Raw genomic sequence first — 18,319 nt, 5'->3', positions numbered from 1 at the left:
TACCTAAGGTAGTACCTACTCTACGAGTACTTGGGTCGATGCCCCCTAGCAGATGGATGCTATTAGGGGCACCGACTTACAGCGTATTGCCCCGGATGTCTGGTCCACTGGTACTTGCAAGAACCACGAGTAGCCGACCCCGATGGAGTAAGTCGTCGCCAAAATTACCAGCAATAGACCAGGTTATCACAAAGTTGCCTTGCTGCCGGTGAGAGCGGCTATAAACAGCGGCATTGGCCCGCCGAGTTGGTGCTGACGCCTTTGTCGAAGCCTAATGAAAGAATTTGATGGAATTCAACTTTGGGTGCGTCTTTCTCATGCTCGTGTTAGTCAGATTGGATACTATACGAGTAAAAGATATTTGATCGTACACCCTGTACCTGCTATTTCTAGAGCCAGCGATGGGAAAAGGGGGGCATCCCACACTCTAGTAAGTCTAGCTGACTCGAAGAAAGCGAGCCTCGAGGAAGCACAGCTTACTTTGTATGCTGCTTGAGTGGTCTGACGACACAGCCCTAATGCGAAGACAACGACAACTAGTTGCTCGGCGTTCTTTTTATAACTCCTCTCGCCAGATCTCCCTAAAAAAAGACCCGATGACAGATGGGATACAGACAGCTTTTGTCGGGACACGAGGCTCTGTCATGCATCGGATGCACCCAACCGTCCTTTGCAAGTGCCACAGTATGACCGGCCAGCAAACTTGCCGTGGGCGACATATGGAGGCATTTTGCTGACCCATTGCCCGCTGGTCCAACAGGAGAGATGCTAGCGCCAGTGAGACGACAGACATTTCCCGAGCATTTTTGGCATCAGTCTGATCCATTCTTGAGTCTCAGTTGTGGCCGAAAATATCTGACTTGGGATGTACATACCTGTACTGTAAGTATACTCGTAGGTACGAACAGGTAGGTACGCAGTAGGGGGGGTACGGGGTACGGAAGCCGGAGCAGTCCGGAATGCAGCGTAGCAGGGATACCCGTGGTCGATTTGCGTATAATGCACAAAATCGCACAAAATCACCACAAATGGGTCTTCGCCCTTCTGTGCAGTACATGCACGATGATGGAGCCAAAAGCACAGGTCGCCAACTGAAGTCGTACCACTGCTCGTACAGTACCGTGTGTAGGGTACGCGCAGCTGCAAGTGACCAACGAGATGCCTCACGTTCTGTGGGTTTGCAGTCTCATGTTTCCCCTCCTCCCCGCATGTCAGGAAACACCAGTCTTTGTTTTTTTTAGGGTTTTTTTCTTCTTCTCTTAGCTTGGTCTCGTCGTTGGCCAATCGTGTTTAGCATATGCAAGTACGGCTCAAGTTTCTTGCCTAGGACCGGCGATCGAGGCAGCATGATGCGAGCTCTGGCACAGCCCAGCAAGAGCCGGTCTTGTGCCCCTCACAGGAGAAAATACGAGCATCAAGGTGGTGCCGTGGTTGGCCGCAGTCATGTCAAGACGGACTCACTCCATCGTGACACGAAAAAAAAAAAAAAAGCATGCTGTACCATAGCATTGACGGCGTCAGAGCGTCGCTGGTTTTCTCGTATTGCACCCATCCGCCCGCTCCGGGTCTCGTCTCTCATCAGGGCCGGCGACGGTAGTAACAGCCAGTATTTGTATCAAGTAATACTGCTAGGTAGATGTGTAATACAGTATCGGCCGGTGCAAGTTTTATATCCGCATCCAGATGTCGCCGTGTGATATTTCCATTTCAGCCGTGGAATATTCCCTACTCCATAATAATAAATTACATGTGTTCGCTTCCAGGCATTTGTACTGTACGATACGTATCGTGCGGAGCGGAGCGGCTGTTGGCATGGAGCACGACCACGGAGAGAGCATGCAGTGGCTGGGCTGTACGACGGGAGTACCAGGAGGTACCTGCTAGGGAGGCGCTGATGTACATGCCGGTACAGGCGCTGCCAGCTTGGTGACATTCGAGCTGATGCACAGCACTTTGAGGGCTGCAGTTGGCGATGCCCACGATCAACACAGATTAGGGTGAGAGACCCAGTGGAGAGCGGCGAGGGTTGCATTCAGCTCAGCCAGTATCACCAGGCTACGGAGCACGATACGATTGGATCCATTAGTACGAGTCCTGGTGTGTTTAGGTAGGACCAGTACAGTACACGTACGATATAGGGACTCATACTACCTTAAGCCTTGGGCCGTGGCAACCGGGTCTGGCTGGCTTCGCTCTGGATCGCTAACAGCCCAGCATCGGGCGTCTTGTACCACCGCAGCAGCGCAGACTCTACAAAACACTACCCGCCGATGCGGTACTGCTACTAGCACGGAGTCGTGCTAGCAGCACTGCTAGGCCTTAGAGTTGAGGCGCCCAGCGGGAACGGCTTCAGTGAGCACAACCGCCCGCTACCGTCCAGCCGCAGGCGTATGACGGGGTTCCCCTGCTTCCAACTTGGGCGGTACTTGCAAGTACTCGGCGCCGGTTGGCGGTGGCGCCGACGGGCTCGCTAGCTGCCCATTGTTTGGCACACGCCCCCTGGCTAGCTTGTGTGGCACAGCTGCCGCCAGTACACCGGCCTAGGTACCTGCCAGGTAGCCCCTGTCGCTGGTGTTCTACCCACTAAGGTAGTGCCTACACGGCAGCTCCTCGCGATGGGCGAACCACCAAATCCATCGATTCATCTTCCTCAGAGCCGCGAGACTTTTCCTCTGCTGTTTTCCCTGACCACCTCTGGCCTTTGGTGAGACTGCCTCATTCGCTTTGGCAGCTCTACTTTCAATCGTTAATCGCTGCATCTTGTTCGTCTGCTGTTTTTGTTTTATCGCCTTGCCTTATCTGTCTTGCGTCTTCTTGCGCTACCAAAATAATCGAGACAAAAAAAGCAAAGACCGGGGGGGCAGAAAAAAAAAAGGAGTTAATACGGCAGTCGCGTCTTGGGCTTGCCTTTAGTCGTCCTTTTCGTCTCTCGCTCAGCATTGACACAGCAGGCCATCTTCATCTTCATCTTCATCTTCATCTCCGTCATTTCTTCCCACTTCTTTTTCCTTCTCATAGCCTTGCTTGTTGTTATTGGACTAGCCCGTGCCGCATACACTTGGGGGGCTGCTTGACATAAACAAACATCTTCAGCATCAACATCACGACGTAATCCGTTCCGCATTGTTATAGGACGTTCCATCGATCGAGGGCCGTTACGCCCACTCCTCCTCCGTCATGGCGAACCGACTTTCCATGTTCTCCATGGCCTCAGAGGCTCGAGGCAGTGGACCTCAGTCTCAGGTCTCGACAACCACGCTGCTCAACTCCATCCACAACATCTATCTCTCCTCACAACCCCATCAACTGGACGCGAGCACCAGCGTCGTTGTGAACACCTGGCTCACAGCTGCTCAGGGCGGTCCTGCCGTTGATGCTACACTCGCGTCGCGGGCTTGGGAGCATGCCAGGCGTAGGGCGGAAGATGGCTGCATTGTCTTGGGGTAAGTGAACAAATCCACACAAGCTGGCATCCCATACTGACACGGGCTCTAGCTCGCTTCACCAGTCGACTCCCTCTCTCCTCATCCCTTTCCTGTCGTCATTTCCGTTTGCGATTCCCTCCACCGTCTACAAGGCTGTCGAGGCGATCCAGCCCCTTCTCCGATGTGTCACTCCACAAAACCCGGCGGCCCAGAAGCAGGCGGGCTTGGGCGTGACCCTGGCTTTGAACCTCGCCGGCAACCTTACGGGGGCTTCGTTGGCCCTCTCCCAGGGCGGAATTGATACTTCTGCGGGCTTGCTGAACATTCCTGCCGAGGCGGGTTATCGCGCCTTTGACGTCTTTTACTATCTCTTGACCTCTGCCTCAACCCCCGCAGAACGAGAGTTCTTGGGCCTCAAGTCGGCGTCTGCATATACTCTTCTGTCCCGATCTGGCACCTATGATCCACCATCATACCTGCCCACCGCCGATGATTCCGCATCCGCCGACGACTTCCGCCAGGCTCTCAAAGACATTGGCATCAAGGGTTCAGCTCACCGAAACTTCATCTCTACTCTAGCCGGCCTGCTCAAGCTTGGCGACACGCTTGACTACAGCATTGAATCCGAGGCGCTTGAGGAGATTTGTGAGGACGTGGGTGGTCTGCTTGGAATCGACCCCGACGTTGTTCTTCGTCAGTGCAGCACAGAAGACCGCAAGACTCTCGTTGGCGGACTCTACGAGTCCCTTGTTGATTGGGTCATCTCCAAGGCCAACGATGCCATCGCTGCGCAGTTGGTCCGTATCAAGGATGGCGATGAGTCTTTGGATGGCCATGGAGTTCGCACTCCCACCTCCAACGAAGACAATGGCGATACCGTCTCCATCACTGTCCTTGAGGTGCCGGATCCTGCCATCAGCAGGGCGCTGTGTATGCGGTCCGTCTTCGATGATACCCAAGGTATCAATGCCGAGATGATTGGCGATGGCTTCGAGATCCCCTCGGCTGGCTCTTCTATTCTTAGGGAACTCCAGCAGGCAGTATCCGAGGTGGCGCCTGACTTGGGAATCATGACCGGTCCTCAAGGCCGCGAGCGCCAGCATGAGCTGGAGAAGAGGGAGGTCATTCTGGAGAAGGCTGCATATGGTGCTGACGAAGGCAGCTTCCTCAAGAAGTTGCTCTTCCCCGTTGAAGGCCAAGGCATCAACCTGGGCAGGGCTGGTCGAATCGATCTACCCACGGTGCTTGGCTCCAACCGTATGTGGTATCATCTCTGCCTGCACCCAACTGATGATACGCCCGCCAGCTTAGCCGCGCTGCCCTCCATTACCTCTGCTTGGTCGGCTGGCACCGTCTCTCGTCAGTTGCGCGCATGGCGTCTTCCGGAATGGGCGAACCGCCGGCACAGGAACCTTGACTTCACCGCCGACTTTGACGTCGACGAATTCGTGCAGCGTTATGCTCCTCTCGGCTGCAGGGATGGTCGTGAGGGCATTGAAACGTGGATGCTGGAGCGTGGTTGGAGCAATGGCGAAGTCTTCATTGGCAAGGAGCGTATCTGGATTCGCGAGAGCGCATGGTGGGAGGCGGAGAGCATGTTGGATGTCAAGCCAGGTGATGAGATCCATCCCATCCACAGCAACCCCTTCAACAACGGTTTCGATACCGGCTATTCAAACAACGGTAGCGGATACTTCCCTCCAACTGGCATGGACAATAGTGCCAATATCAGCCGGGACCACTTGGTCCACAACCGCGGCATGAGCCAGGGCAACATGAGCCAATTCACACTCGGCCAATCCCCGAACCCTCAGGCCGCGCCGTCCATCGCGCCAAGTGCCATGCGTGCTGGCGATTATGGCTTGGGTAACAAGGGCGACTTGTATAGGGGCGACGGCTTTTACAACCCGGAGGCCGCTGCATTCGACGCCGAATTCGCCGAAGATAAGAAGCTCGAGACAAAGCAGGTTGACAATGCCCGTCGGGCCTGGGTTTGTTTTACATGGGCTATGACCTGGTGGATTCCATCACCGTTGCTTAAATGGATCGGTGGCATGAAGCGCCCGGATGTCCGCATGGCTTGGCGTGAGAAGCTCGCTCTGTGCATGGTGATTGTCCTCATGAATGCCATCATCATCTTTTGGATCGTTGGCTTTGGCCGGGTTCTGTGCCCTAACATGGACAAGGCCTGGAACCGAAAGGAGGTCAGCCAGCATCAAGGCACCAACGACTACTATGTCAGCCTTCGCGGTGGCGTCTACGATCTTTCCAAGTTCTGGAAGCTCCAGCACAGCGACACGAACACGAAGACCACCTCAGACCTTATGCTGCCCTTGGCCGGCGCGGACATGGATGATTACATCATCCCTCCTCTTAACGCTGCCTGCCAAGGTCTCGGGCTCACCGACTCCTCTCAGCTCATCCTCAACAACACTCTCGAGAACCCTTTCGCAGTGCATACGTCGGGTCATTTTCAGCCCGACCCGACCAGCAAGCTAGCCGACCCCAACTGGTACTGGAACGTCTTCGAGCCAGCCATGGAAGAGTTTTACAAGGGCCAGCTAGTCTACAAAACATCAGATGTCAAGCAACAAGGCAACGATGACCAGAGGATGTGGGCCATGTATGGCAACCAGATCTACGACTTGACCAACTATTTCCATACCCTGGACATATACAACAACGACCAGCGATACACATTCCTCAACCAGGACCTTACGGACCTGTGGAAAGACAATCCGGGCACCAATATCAAGGAGAAGCTGGACATCCTCATCAATGACCCTAACAACAACAGCACCGTGCACGCCAATCTTGCCAATAGTTGGTTGTGCATCCAGCGCGTTTTCGTCAAGGGCAGCACAGACTTCCGCGTTACCCCTCGATGCGTGGTCAACAACTACATTCTTCTCTCCTTCACAATCGTGTTGTGTATTGTCATCGGCCTAAAGTTTGTGTCCGCGCTTCAGTTTAGCACCAAGCGACGACCCTCTCCCCAGGACAAATTTGTCATTTGCCAGGTCCCCGCCTACACCGAAGGTGAAGACTCGCTGCGAAAGGCACTTGACTCGTTGACAGCACTGCAGTATGACAATAAGAGAAAACTCATCTGCATTATCTGCGACGGTATGGTTGTTGGTGGAGGCAATGATCGTCCTACACCCAAGATTGTTCTGGATATCCTAGGCGTAGATCCCAAGGTTGATCCTCCTGCACTGGCATTCAAGGCTGTCGGCCCCGGTAGTGACCAGCTCAACTATGCCAAGGTCTATTCTGGTCTTTACGAGTACGAGGGTAACGTGGTCCCGTACCTGGTTGTCGTCAAGGTTGGCAAGGAGTCGGAACAGACCAAGGCCAAGCCTGGTAACCGTGGCAAGCGTGATTCTCAGATTCTTCTCATGAGCTTCCTCAACCGTGTCCACCATCGCTCCCCCATGAACCCGCTCGAGCTCGAGATGTTCAATCAAATTAACAACATCATTGGCGTGGATCCTGAGCTATATGAGTACCTCCTCATGGTCGATGCCGATACGTGCGTCCAAGAGGATTCTCTCAACAGGTTGGTCGCTGCATGCGCCCATAACGCTAAGATTGCTGGCATCTGCGGTGAGACCAGTCTGGAGAACGACCAAAAGTCTTGGTGGACAATGATTCAGGTCTACGAATACTACATCTCTCATCACATGGCAAAGGCATTCGAGTCTTTATTCGGTAGTGTTACTTGTTTGCCCGGATGGTAAGTAAACTTGAAGTAAACAAATCACCCTATTTTTCATGTAAACTAACATGTGTGTGCCTGCTCTAGTTTCACCATGTATCGCCTCAGAACTGCAGACAAGGGCAAGCCTTTGATTATCTCCGACGGCGTCATCAAGGACTATAGTATATGCGATGTCGACACCCTCCACGAGAAGAACCTACTCTCTCTGGGTGAGGATCGATACTTGACAACTCTGATGACGAAGCACTTCCCTTCTATGCAGTTCAAATTCCTTCCCCACGCTCAGTGCAAAACGGCTGCCCCGGAGTCGTGGAGCGTTCTCCTGTCCCAACGTCGACGATGGATCAACTCGACTATTCACAATCTTGTAGAGCTTATGCGGCTCAAGGACATGTGTGGCTTCTGCTTCTTTGGAATGCGTTTCATTGTCTTCATTGATCTCTTCGGCACCATCATTCTCCCCGCGACATGCGCTTACCTTGGCTACATGATTTACAGCGTTGCTACGCACCCGACCTCGTTCCCCCTGTGGTCTCTTGTCATCCTGGCTGCCGTCTACGGTCTCCAGGCACTGATCTTCATCTTGAAGAGACAGTGGCAACATATCGGCTGGATGATCATCTACATCCTTGCGTACCCCATTTACTCGTTTGCGCTCCCTGTCTATTCCTTCTGGAACCAAGACAATTTCTCCTGGGGTAATACCCGTGTTGTCATCGGAGAGAAGGGTAACAAGCAGGTGGTTGCCGTTGATGATGAGGGTTTCAACCCGCGATCCATCCCGCTCCAGCTCTGGGACGACTATGCTCTAGCCAACGGTCTCCCCGGTCGACGTGGCACCAACCAATACCAGGAAAAGCAAGACATGGTCTACAACGATCAGTACGAGATGGACGAAATGAAGTCAGTCTACTCAGCCGGTCCTCAAGGCTCGGTTCTCACTGGCATGCACGGCCGTAATACATACATGCCCCCCCAGTCCCCCGCGCCGTTCGCCGCCAGCCACATCGGTGACCCTACCTACATGCAACAGCGACAGTCGATGATGTCCATGGGTACTGCGATTCAGGATCGCAGCCAATCACCATACTCGGACTTCCCCCAGAGGACGAGTGTGATGCATACCCGTGGCCCATCCAATCTGATTCCCTCGCCAGGTCTTTCGCCAGGCTTTAATGGCATGAACCGCTCTTCTTCTGCCATGAGTTTTGGTCGTGGCCATGAAGCAACCCGGTCGACCGCTTCGTTCGATTTCATGGGAGGCGCCGGTGGCATCGGGTCATCAGATGCCGCCATCATTGAAGCCATCCAAGCCGTGTTGCGAGACGTTGATTTGGACACCGTGACGAAGAAGCAGGTTCGCGCGCTCGTTGAGCAGCGCCTGCAGACCGAGCTCGTTGGGGAGCGTCGCACGTTTGTGGACAAGCAGATCGACCGCGAGTTGGAAAACATGTAACGATGCATATTGGCACGGAATGAATGAAAGGAGGGAACGAGCATATCGACAAATTAGAAGTTTGGTCTTGTTTTTTTAATATTTATTTTCATACTAATCATTCTTTTTGGGGGAAGAGTATTCAACTCCTTCGTACGATAGTCCACACAACGAACTTGACTGGATGAAAACGGTTACATTCTACGAGATGACAGAGGCTCAAGGATTACATTGCAAGAAAAAAGAAACCAAAAAAAAAATAGGAGCTGCATCAGCAAAGATTTGTTACATGGCAAGAGAAATGGCGTTTTTATGGGTATGGAAAGTGAGAAGTATGCCGCCTTTGTTACTATTTTGAGAGAAGAAGTTTTAAGTCACTGGGTTATGAAATGGTTACACGTGCCCACTTATTAGTCTAAAGCTTGAACGAAGTCTTCGGAAGCCAAAGCATTTGGGTGGTGGAGAACTTGGTTCCTTGCTGTAGCGATTTGTTTATAATAGTCATCTTCATTGAGGGTTTTTTTTTTTCAAACTTGTGTGTTTGGACTGTCTTTTCTTTTTGAATGTGTTCCAATGGTGTGAAAGACAAAGGGTTGATGTGTATGTTGGATGTCGCCATGTGTGAAGTCGAGTCATTGTGTAATGGGGTATGAAGACGCTTTTTGCTTTCATTCTGTTTGATAGGGTTTGAATATATATATATATATGCGCTTTACGAGGCTATTGGAGTAATTATTTTGCTTTTGACTTGTTATTCGGTAAATACTAAGCAACTGCGATGATTCATATGAACAGAGCCGCACCGGAGATCAGTTGGCAGTCATGATACATTTGTCCAAATCTAAAGAAAAAACATTCCAGCAAACTTGAGTGAACCATACATAAATCTCCTTCCATGCTCGCCGTAGCCAAATTGGTAGTACTATGAGAGATTCTTCAAAAAAAAAAAAAATCGGGGTATATATTTCGTTCTGCTTTTTGACGCCCCCCGAATCACTTCTTATCGACTTTCCCAACTCCCTTTAGGCGGAGGTAGACGTCTGTTCCCCAACCGTATAAACTCTGAACAGCGATGCCGCCGCCAAAGTACTCGGCATATGCCCTGCTCAGCGGCAGGCCATATCCCAGGCCGGCAATCGAGCTTCCCCCGGTGCTAGCAGTTGCAATTGCACCGAGCCCGTCATTCCCGGTCGAGCCAGGGACGTCGTCGTCCTCGGAAAAGGTAGTAAATGAGTAGGACCAGATGTTGGGGAGGACCTCTGGAGGAATGCCGCCCCCTCGGTCTCGGATGCGGATCGTCACGCCTGGGGCATTGTCATCCAGCGGCTTGATTGCGTCGCTCTTAAAGAGTCCCAAGTCCTTAGGCGGGGCTTTGATGTCGGGAGCACCGCCAGGTTGAAGCTTCAGTGGTGGCTCGGGGGCGATGGTGACGACAATGGGCTCGTTTGATTTGCTTTCTATGGATGCTCGGAAGGCATTTTTGAGAAGCTCTGTGATTATGTACTCTAGATGCATTGGCAGAAACGCAAAAGTTGTTTCTGGCTCGCCATTGATAATAAGCTTTGGCCGTATGCCGTATCTAAGCTCGCAGATGTCAGCTACAAAGCCCGCACAAGATTCAATTATCAAGGCAGGCTTCAGGGCGGTATCGATAACGCCAATGTACGTCGGGTGCTCGGGGCATGGCGTGGGACTCGCGCCGGGGTCGAAATGAGGCTGGCTGCTGAAATGGAAGGCAATGTGCTGTTCTGAGATGAGGCGAGTGCCAATGCGGGCGCGGAGGTGCTCGTCTAGGAAGCGTGTAACCTCCTCTGGGGATATGTATTTGCGACACTCGAGGAAGCCTTTAGCAAGAACCGGAATGGTGTCGGTATGGGTAGCGACCAGCTCGGCGAGAGCATTTGTGAATTTGATTTCATTGTCGAGCGTTGTGATGGCCCGGCCTTTGGAGGCAGCTTGCCAGTAGGGGAGAAGAATGGACAGAGAATGTAGGTAGTTGTTGTAAATTTGAGAAATGTTGGGGTTGGATACGACAATGTACGGGAGGTTCTGGAGGGCCTGCAGGCGATGGGCAAGGCGAATCGGGATGAGAGAGAGGGTGAAGTTGGCCGACGCGAGAAGCGATCGTTCGGATAAGGGCGGTCTACCTTGTCTAGAAGAGGAGATGTGTTGTTAACCCAATGAATGGATGTACACTTGTATGGATGAATGAGCTGCGGCCTACCTTACAAGATCGGCCAAGCTCAGAGGATGCTGGGGCAGGTTGGCCAGAGCCGAGATCTCGGCAGGAGATACATCATGTGCGATGTTGGAGGTGAAACACCGTAACTGAGGCCGCAGAGGCGTCGGGGCTCGAATCCCGAGTGGCCGGAGCAGCCTCGCGTGTCTGAGCATGACCCTCATTGCAGCATTGCGAGATGCAAGCAAGCTGTCGGGGGTTTCGATGAGGAATCAAGCAAGCAATGAGAAATGCACCACGCCTCGCTCCGCTCTTGCATGCATAGGCAGGTTGCCAATTTTCTGGGATAGATAAGAGGGAAAGTTCCGATCGCCGGTAAGAGGTTCAGCGATCTTCGGCTCATTCCACTAGCACACGATAGAGCTGGGTTAGAGTGAGTCTGTCCATGCCTCCAAGCAACAGCCTCCAGCCAGGCCAGTTGCGGGATAGCGGCGCCGTGTTGAGCCGGGGCAGCGGGCAAGGCCAGTGGCGGCACAAGCACAGCGAATCACCAGCGTCAGCGGCCCAGAGTTACTTTGCGAGCCGTGGAAACCGCAATTCAGCCTCCAATTTAGCTATCATGTGTAGAGTGTAAAGCAAATAAGGTATGATAGGTAAAATCATAATTCGATGGTCCAAACGATCGAGTTGAATGTCCATCGGCTTGGAGAGTCACATGGCGATAACAATAGCTCCCCACTCTTATCGCGGTACATACGTCACGTCACCCCGAGGCAAGCTACTGTAATAAAGGAGGGGAATCGCGAGATCCATGGCGGGGCAGCATCAGGTCCAAGCTCGGGGACCAAATACAGTCGTTCATTCACTCAGCTGACATGGCGGAAGATGAATATGCAGATAGAATCTCTATATTACGTCTTTCTAGTGTAGGTATATGTAGATGTAGATGCAACAAGAATAGAATAGAGAGCTCCATTTACTGCGTCCTCATCTCCTTATCCTCCTCGACAGTCTGCACTGAGGGGTCATCGGCGAGCGAGTGAACAGTGCCCTCGGGGTATTCAACGCTGTATTGCGGCAAGTTCCAGTCAGCCATTCAATGTTGAATGTAAATGGGGTATTCCGTCTAGGGGGAAATGTCGTCGACTCACGTGAAGGCCTTGATCAGGGTGTACTCGTGGGTGATTTTGCCGCCGGCATCCTTAGCCTTCTGCTTGGCTCTGGTAACGCGTCAGTGGTTGTCGTCGGAGGGGAATGGGGGCTCGACTCACGCGGCAAGCTGTTCATCGGACACATCGTCCTTGAGGGTGACCTGAAGGAAGAAAGAAAAGAACGTCAGTACGGGTGTGACCTGGGCTGCAGTGGGCTGCTCACAATGAAAGAAGGCATCTTGAATATGGCAGACGTTGATAGCAGGAGATACTGTGATGTGGTTGTAATTGGAGGTGTTGATGCGGGGAGGAAACCCAGGCCATCGCTCCTCATATTAATACCCGTCTGCCAATATCGATACGTCACGCTCCTCCCAGCCACATGCCTTAGCCTCCTGCAAACGCGGACGCAGCCGAGCATGATGTAAGCAGGAAGACACTGACTGATAGCCTACAGAGAGACACGTACGCATGCTCGCGTGTACTATCAAAAGGTCCATTAATCCATCGTTTAGGGTCCTGTTGCAGCCTTGCGGAGATGAGCTGTGGTAGGGCTAGTTGGGCTACATTAGGCTGTGCTACGTTGGTTGATTGCTACTAAGGTGCTATAATACAGAGGAGGTATTGGCCTAACAAAAAGGGGCAGCGCCACGACGTACGTCGGCGGCTTCAATGACGTCGATTTGGTTCAACTTGCGATCTCTTGGCGCTCCCCCACGGTGGGTTTCCCTGTCTGCGTGGTTCAGGGAGAGGATAATCAGGCAGGCGATCTAATTTAGGAGTGGCTCTTCAGCATCCCAAATTTGCTATTCAGCGGCCGAATCTCAGATGTGAATCTAGTAAAAATCACCAAATACTAGAGGAACATGGCTATAGTAACAAATGCTAGAAGAAAGCAGCGACCCTAGCAGAAAGTAGTAATAGTGGCGGATTCAGAATAGTGTTTAGTCTCTGATATACGATATGTAAGTTGCCTGTCGTGTTTATCTTGCCCTGCAATGATTCTCTACCCTGAGCAAGAGCTTTTGGTGTATTAGGGAATGGAAACCGTCACAACAACTACATCTTATTATCCTGGACATCGCTACTTGCCCAAATAGATCATTGTTGGCATACTACTTCAAATGGTGAGTGTTGTCTCGGCCAAAACATCGAATTCACCCCGAAGCTGCTCGCTTACCCTGGAGAGCTAGAACACAGTCCGGTGCTTACATAATCACGATGCGGATATCAACCTTCGGCCAGTTCATGCCCAACAAAGCCCCCCCCATGCGTAGCCGAAAGGAAAACGCATGCAAGCAACGATTGCATTTTGCAGATACTACAGGGAGTACCCCGTGTTACAGCAGCACAATGCCACCTCTTTCGACATCTCACCGTGTGGCCAATTTGCCATGCTCAGAGGATGATCCAATGATGTCAGTCGGTTCTGACAGCAAAATAGTATCCAATTTGGGAGACCCGGATCGGAAGCTTGAGCTGGGCCGGCTATTTGTAGCCGCTTCCTCGGGGCACTGGCCACTGTGGCCAGCGCTCCCTTTACCGGTAATATGCGGATCAACGGCCGTCTCTGATGAATCCCGAAACTGGCCACTGAAAGCTGAATCATATCAAATAAAATCAAATCAAATCAGAATCAAATCAAATCAAATCAGAATCAAATCGGAATCAAGCCTCTTGTTGGTGAATGCTGGTCCGTGATCCGTGGCTGATGATACCGTCCGGACGGCTCGGGCTGGCCTGGTCCTGCTCTTATTACTGCGTGCCAGTCTGGAGCTGAAGGAAGCTTGCGGGCACGCGCACGGGACCATGGCAGCTTAATACCAGTCGTTCTTAGTAGTGGCTGCGGATGATCCCAAACAGTCAAGCGACAGACAAGGCCAGGGACAATGCGGAGCGTGAGCAGCCCAAAAGCGGGACGAGGGTCCCCGTCGAGGCAACTTATTCGTATTCGTGTTCGATACGCGGACGGGCAGCCAGATTTCGTGAAAGTCAATTGGCTGCGCTCTCCAAGAGATGCCCCAACAGTTTTTTCTCTCGAGCGGGACGCTGCCGTTTGCGACACCTGCTGCAAGGGAGGCGGGTGCGCCTTGGGCCAACGGGCGGCGGCTATTGGTGGGCGGCGCACAGGAACGAGATTTGATCTGACCTTGTGTGAACGAATTCGAATGCGCCGATGCTAGTGGCATCGAGCTGTGCTCGTAGTGTCTGTGTCTGTGTCTGTGTCTGTGCCTGTGCCTGTGAATGGGTGGACAGTCTGACGCACTGTCTCGTATACTTGTGTGATGAGTACTTGCTGGAGCACCCCCTTTTCTCTTCCGCGGATGTGGTGCAAGATAGTGTCTCCATGTACCTATCCGTATGCTCATCGATGGAGCGGACGGCTTGCTGATGTGTAGGAATTGGCATTAATTGGCATGAAGAGAGCCATTCTCCAGAGTCTGCGAGGGCTGCGCAGGGAGGACAAGCGATGCTCCTCATTTTCGGTAAGCCATCATACGAGTTTCTCTTGCGAGTGACGAGCGTTGATCGGCATGAGTAAGAGAGAGTTCTTCATGTTGAAATTGGCAATTATACCCTTCCGGCCTAGGCATACACAAAGGCATGGAGCACCTGTAGCAACCGGTATCATCATACCCAGCCAGTATGACTGCCAAGGCTTCGGGAGATGGCATCTAATCGATAGATACGACATCTCTTCCGGAGAGCGGAGGCAGAGGCAGAGGCAGAGGCAGGGCCATGTGCTTGTTAATCGATAGATGATACAAAGCCTTGCAGTCTCTCCATCTTGGATGAGCTTGGACCTGCAATTTGCACCATATTTCCGAGCCAGGGATCCAGGGACGGGTACGCGATACACGCCTGATAGACGAGAGCAAGGTGGGCTGTTATTAATGGGTACATGTGCCCTAGGTCGACGCGAGGTCGCAGAAACGGCATCATGCTTAAAGCCGAGGGCGCCGCGGCGCAACCTCTAAGTGGTACAGCACGGAGGAGGCTGGATGATGAGAAAATCAAAACAAAAAAGCGGTACCTAATTAGGAATTTGACCTGTAAAAAAAAGGAAGAAAAATAAAGAAAAGAAGATCCAACAAAGCGAGATATTCCAACAGTCCACGGCGATTGTGTAAGAAGGAAAGCACTTAAACATCACGTCCCGGTAGGTACTCCGTACCGTACGAGGAAGCCGGCTGGGCGATTCACGAAACGCCATGTTGTCATTTTTTTTCGACGCTAAATCGATAAGAGCGAAAAAAAGGCAGCGAGAAAGACGAGAAAAAGAGAGACAAGATTAAAATTAGCAGGGGGGGCCACAGCGCAGTCAAGCACAGGGGAGGGATTAGCTGCATTTTGGCTCGTGGAGACGTGCCGTGGGTCGGCGCGGAATCATTGAATCCATGGATGGATGAGAAAAAACTCTGTGCTGTGCTTTTCGTTTCTCCGTCAGCGTCTTTTCGGTCATGCACGCATTCTGCTCGTCAGTGCTACACACACATACGAGTATGTACATGTACATGCCCATCCAGTATTTGAAGGAGTAGACTCATTGATGCCTTCTGCCAAACAGGTCTGCCAGAATACAGTAATTCAAGGTCGCACCTCAGCCGCGAGATAGTACCTCGAGTGTCCGTACCGGCCGAGTACCTCTTGTTAGCACATGTACCTGTCAAAGGCCCTGCTGCTGCTCCAGATAATTTGTACACCGCACTCGTGGGTCGGCCCAATTACTAATAAAGCGACTCTGAGCTTTAGTATCCAGAGCTGCTAGTCGCAAAAAAAAGTGCGAGGAACTCACCCGTACCTGACCTTCTGCTTAACCCCAGACGGCCCTGGCCCGGCGCCTTTTTGTTTCCCTCCCCCTGTCGACCCTCAATTCTCTTATATCTCCATCGCCGTCACTTTGCCTGCCCCCGTCGGTTCTCTCTTTTCCCAGGTACTGTCAGGCTCGGTGGTACTGCAACTACTACTGTCCAAGTGCTGTAGTAGAGCATATCGTGTCCTAGAGAGAGAGAGACAGAGACAGAGACAGCTTCTGATCGAGACACAACACTCGTCTCTCCTCCGTTCGCCCACCATGGACGCACTCAATGCCACCAGGGCGTCGTCCGTCTTGACGTCTGTCCTCGCCAACTCGAAATATGTCAGCGCCAACATCCCTCCTCAGGTCGACTATGTCATCGACACCATCGCTGCCGCGGGACCGTGGACGTGGTTCTTCACCATCTTGGCCATCTGCGTCGTCTATGACCAAGGTATATTGTTGCGCCCTTTGACAGCCCACAGCGGCTCGACCGAGAGACGATTCAGCTAACGAGAGATCGCCCTCCAACAGTCAGCTACCTCATGAACAAGGGTTCCATTGTTGGCCCGGCATGGAAGCAGCCTTTCATCGGACCTTTTCTCCAGTCCATGGACCCCAAGTTTGAGGAGTACTATGCCAAGTGGTTGAGCGGTCCCTTGAGCTGCGTCTCCGTCTTCCACAAGTAAGCATTTGACGAACCGCACCGGGATGATGGCAGACGCCAGGACTAACATGGGCTTCTTCGTAGGTTTGTCGTTATCGCGTCCACTCGAGACATGGCTCGCAAGGTGCTCAACTCCCCGGCGTATGTCAAGCCCTGCGTCGTCGATGCCGCTTACAAGCTCCTCGGAGAGGACAACTGGGTTTTCCTCGACGGCAAGCCCCACGTAGATTTCCGCAAGGGCCTCAACGGCCTCTTCACCCGCAAGGCTCTCGAGTCCTATCTGCCCGGTCAGGAAGAGGTCTATAAGGTCTACTTCAAGCGCTTCCTCGACATCACCAAGGAGAATGGCGGCAAACCCGTCCCCTTCATGCCCGAATTCCGTGAGCTCATGTGCGCCGTCTCTTGCCGTACCTTTGTTGGCCACTACATCTCCGACGAGGCCGTCAAGAAGATTGCCGATGACTATTACCTCATCACTGCGGCTCTTGAGCTCGTCAACTTCCCCATCATTCTTCCCTACACCAAGACGTGGTATGGAAAGAAGGCGGCCGACATGGTTCTCGCCGAGTTCGCAAAGTGTGCCGCCAAGAGCAAGGTCCGCATGGCTGCCGGGGGAGACGTCACCTGCATCATGGACGCCTGGATTCTGCAGATGATTCAATCCGAGCGCTGGCGTGAGGCTGAGGAGAAGGGCCTGTCCACCGAGGGCATGGTGAAGCCGGCTCCTATGCTGCGTATGTTCCGCGATTACGAAATCTCCCAGACCGTCTTCACCTTCCTTTTCGCTTCTCAGGATGCCACCAGCAGTGCCGCGACATGGCTATTCCAGATTGCTGCCCAGCGACCCGACGTTCTTGACCGCGTTCGAGAGGAAAACCTCAAGGTCCGGAACGGTGACGCCTATGCTGAGTTGAACATGGATCAGCTCGAGTCCCTGACCTACACCCGCGCCGTCGTCCGAGAGCTTCTGCGATACCGCCCTCCCGTCCTCATGGTTCCGTACAAGGTTAAGAAGCCGTTCCCCATCACCGACAAGTACACTGTTCCCAAGGGTAAGCCAGGCTGTCCCACGAAATGTTCCTTTTGGATGCTAACTAACATGTTGTTGGGCAGGTGCCATGTTGATTCCCACGACGTACATGGCTCTTCACGACCCCGATGTTTACGAGAACCCCGACTACTTTGATCCCGAGAGATACTACTCAGGTGACGCCGAGGTCAAGGGTGCCAAGAACTACTTGGTCTTTGGAACCGGCGCTCACTACTGCCTGGGCCAAGTTTATGCACAGCTTAACCTGGCCCTGATGCTCGGAAAGGCATCTGTGCAGATGGACTGGACTCACCACGCCACCCCTCTCTCAGAGGAGATTAAGGTGTTTGCAACCATCTTCCCCAAGGTAAGTCGTGAACAGAATCGTAAAATCGAGGGACGGAGTTGACAGTAGCTTAGGATGACTGCCCTCTTACTTTTGAAGAGAGGAAATAAAGGACGAAAAACAAAAGCATGAATGAATGACAAAAGAGGAAAATAAAAGCTGCCGAGTCGCTGTTGGCAGCATAATAGGACGGACGAAAGACGTTGTGACACGGAAGCGATACATGAGCGTCGGTTCGGCGAATGCCATCTGTGGCGATAGACGGCGTTTTTCTTTGCACAACAACGGCATTTGCTTGCCCAGGAGCGTACTACCGACCACTGAGCTGCCATGAAGCTAAGATGGGCGCTCAGGATTGGCCTTGCATAGAGCCAAAAGGAGGCGGAACATAATTTTAATACCCAATCATCACTGTATATACTTAATTTAGTCAGCGGCAGCACGATTGCCTCGCTGCTGGACGCCGCGAAGAGATCAGATCAGGCTTAGCTGATGGAATGGATGAAAGAATCAAGAAGATTTGATTTGAGAAAGATGAGGAGATTGTGAGATTGGCTGAAGCAGAT

At 52.5% G+C, this 18,319-nt stretch overlaps 4 protein-coding genes across 4 annotated transcripts; 2 read left to right on the top strand and 2 right to left on the bottom strand.

Moving 5' to 3' along the window:
* Positions 1-3,177: 3,177 nt before the first annotated feature.
* On the top strand, positions 3,178-8,602 carry Triagg1_8509 (CAZyme family GT2; the record flags this gene model as incomplete). Its single annotated transcript, XM_062903364.1, has 3 exons — positions 3,178-3,443; positions 3,496-7,161; positions 7,231-8,602. The coding sequence occupies 3 exons, from the start codon at positions 3,178-3,180 to the stop codon at positions 8,600-8,602; spliced, it is 5,304 nt and encodes a 1,767-aa protein (XP_062752505.1).
* Positions 8,603-9,574: 972 nt separating this feature from the next.
* Positions 9,575-10,984, bottom strand: Triagg1_8508 (uncharacterized protein; the record flags this gene model as incomplete). Its single annotated transcript, XM_062903363.1, has 2 exons — positions 9,575-10,733; positions 10,806-10,984. The coding sequence occupies 2 exons, from the start codon at positions 10,982-10,984 to the stop codon at positions 9,575-9,577; spliced, it is 1,338 nt and encodes a 445-aa protein (XP_062752504.1).
* Positions 10,985-11,736: 752 nt separating this feature from the next.
* Positions 11,737-12,149, bottom strand: Triagg1_8507 (uncharacterized protein; the record flags this gene model as incomplete). The annotated part of the gene is made up of 4 exons (XM_062903361.1): positions 11,737-11,827; positions 11,912-11,980; positions 12,032-12,072; positions 12,135-12,149. The coding sequence occupies 4 exons, from the start codon at positions 12,147-12,149 to the stop codon at positions 11,737-11,739; spliced, it is 216 nt and encodes a 71-aa protein (XP_062752503.1).
* Positions 12,150-15,986: 3,837 nt separating this feature from the next.
* Triagg1_8506 (uncharacterized protein) lies at positions 15,987-17,863 on the top strand (the record flags this gene model as incomplete). The annotated part of the gene is made up of 5 exons (XM_062903360.1): positions 15,987-16,164; positions 16,245-16,395; positions 16,462-17,429; positions 17,491-17,774; positions 17,828-17,863. The coding sequence occupies 5 exons, from the start codon at positions 15,987-15,989 to the stop codon at positions 17,861-17,863; spliced, it is 1,617 nt and encodes a 538-aa protein (XP_062752502.1).
* Positions 17,864-18,319: the final 456 nt, after the last annotated feature.

This window comes from Trichoderma aggressivum, assembly GCF_033847375.1.
Source record: "Trichoderma aggressivum f. europaeum strain CBS 100526 chromosome Unknown scaffold_042, whole genome shotgun sequence".
Lineage (NCBI taxonomy): Eukaryota > Fungi > Ascomycota > Sordariomycetes > Hypocreales > Hypocreaceae > Trichoderma > Trichoderma aggressivum.
The sequence above is the reverse complement of the archived record's forward strand: the minus strand, read 5'-3'. Positions and strand labels throughout refer to the sequence as shown.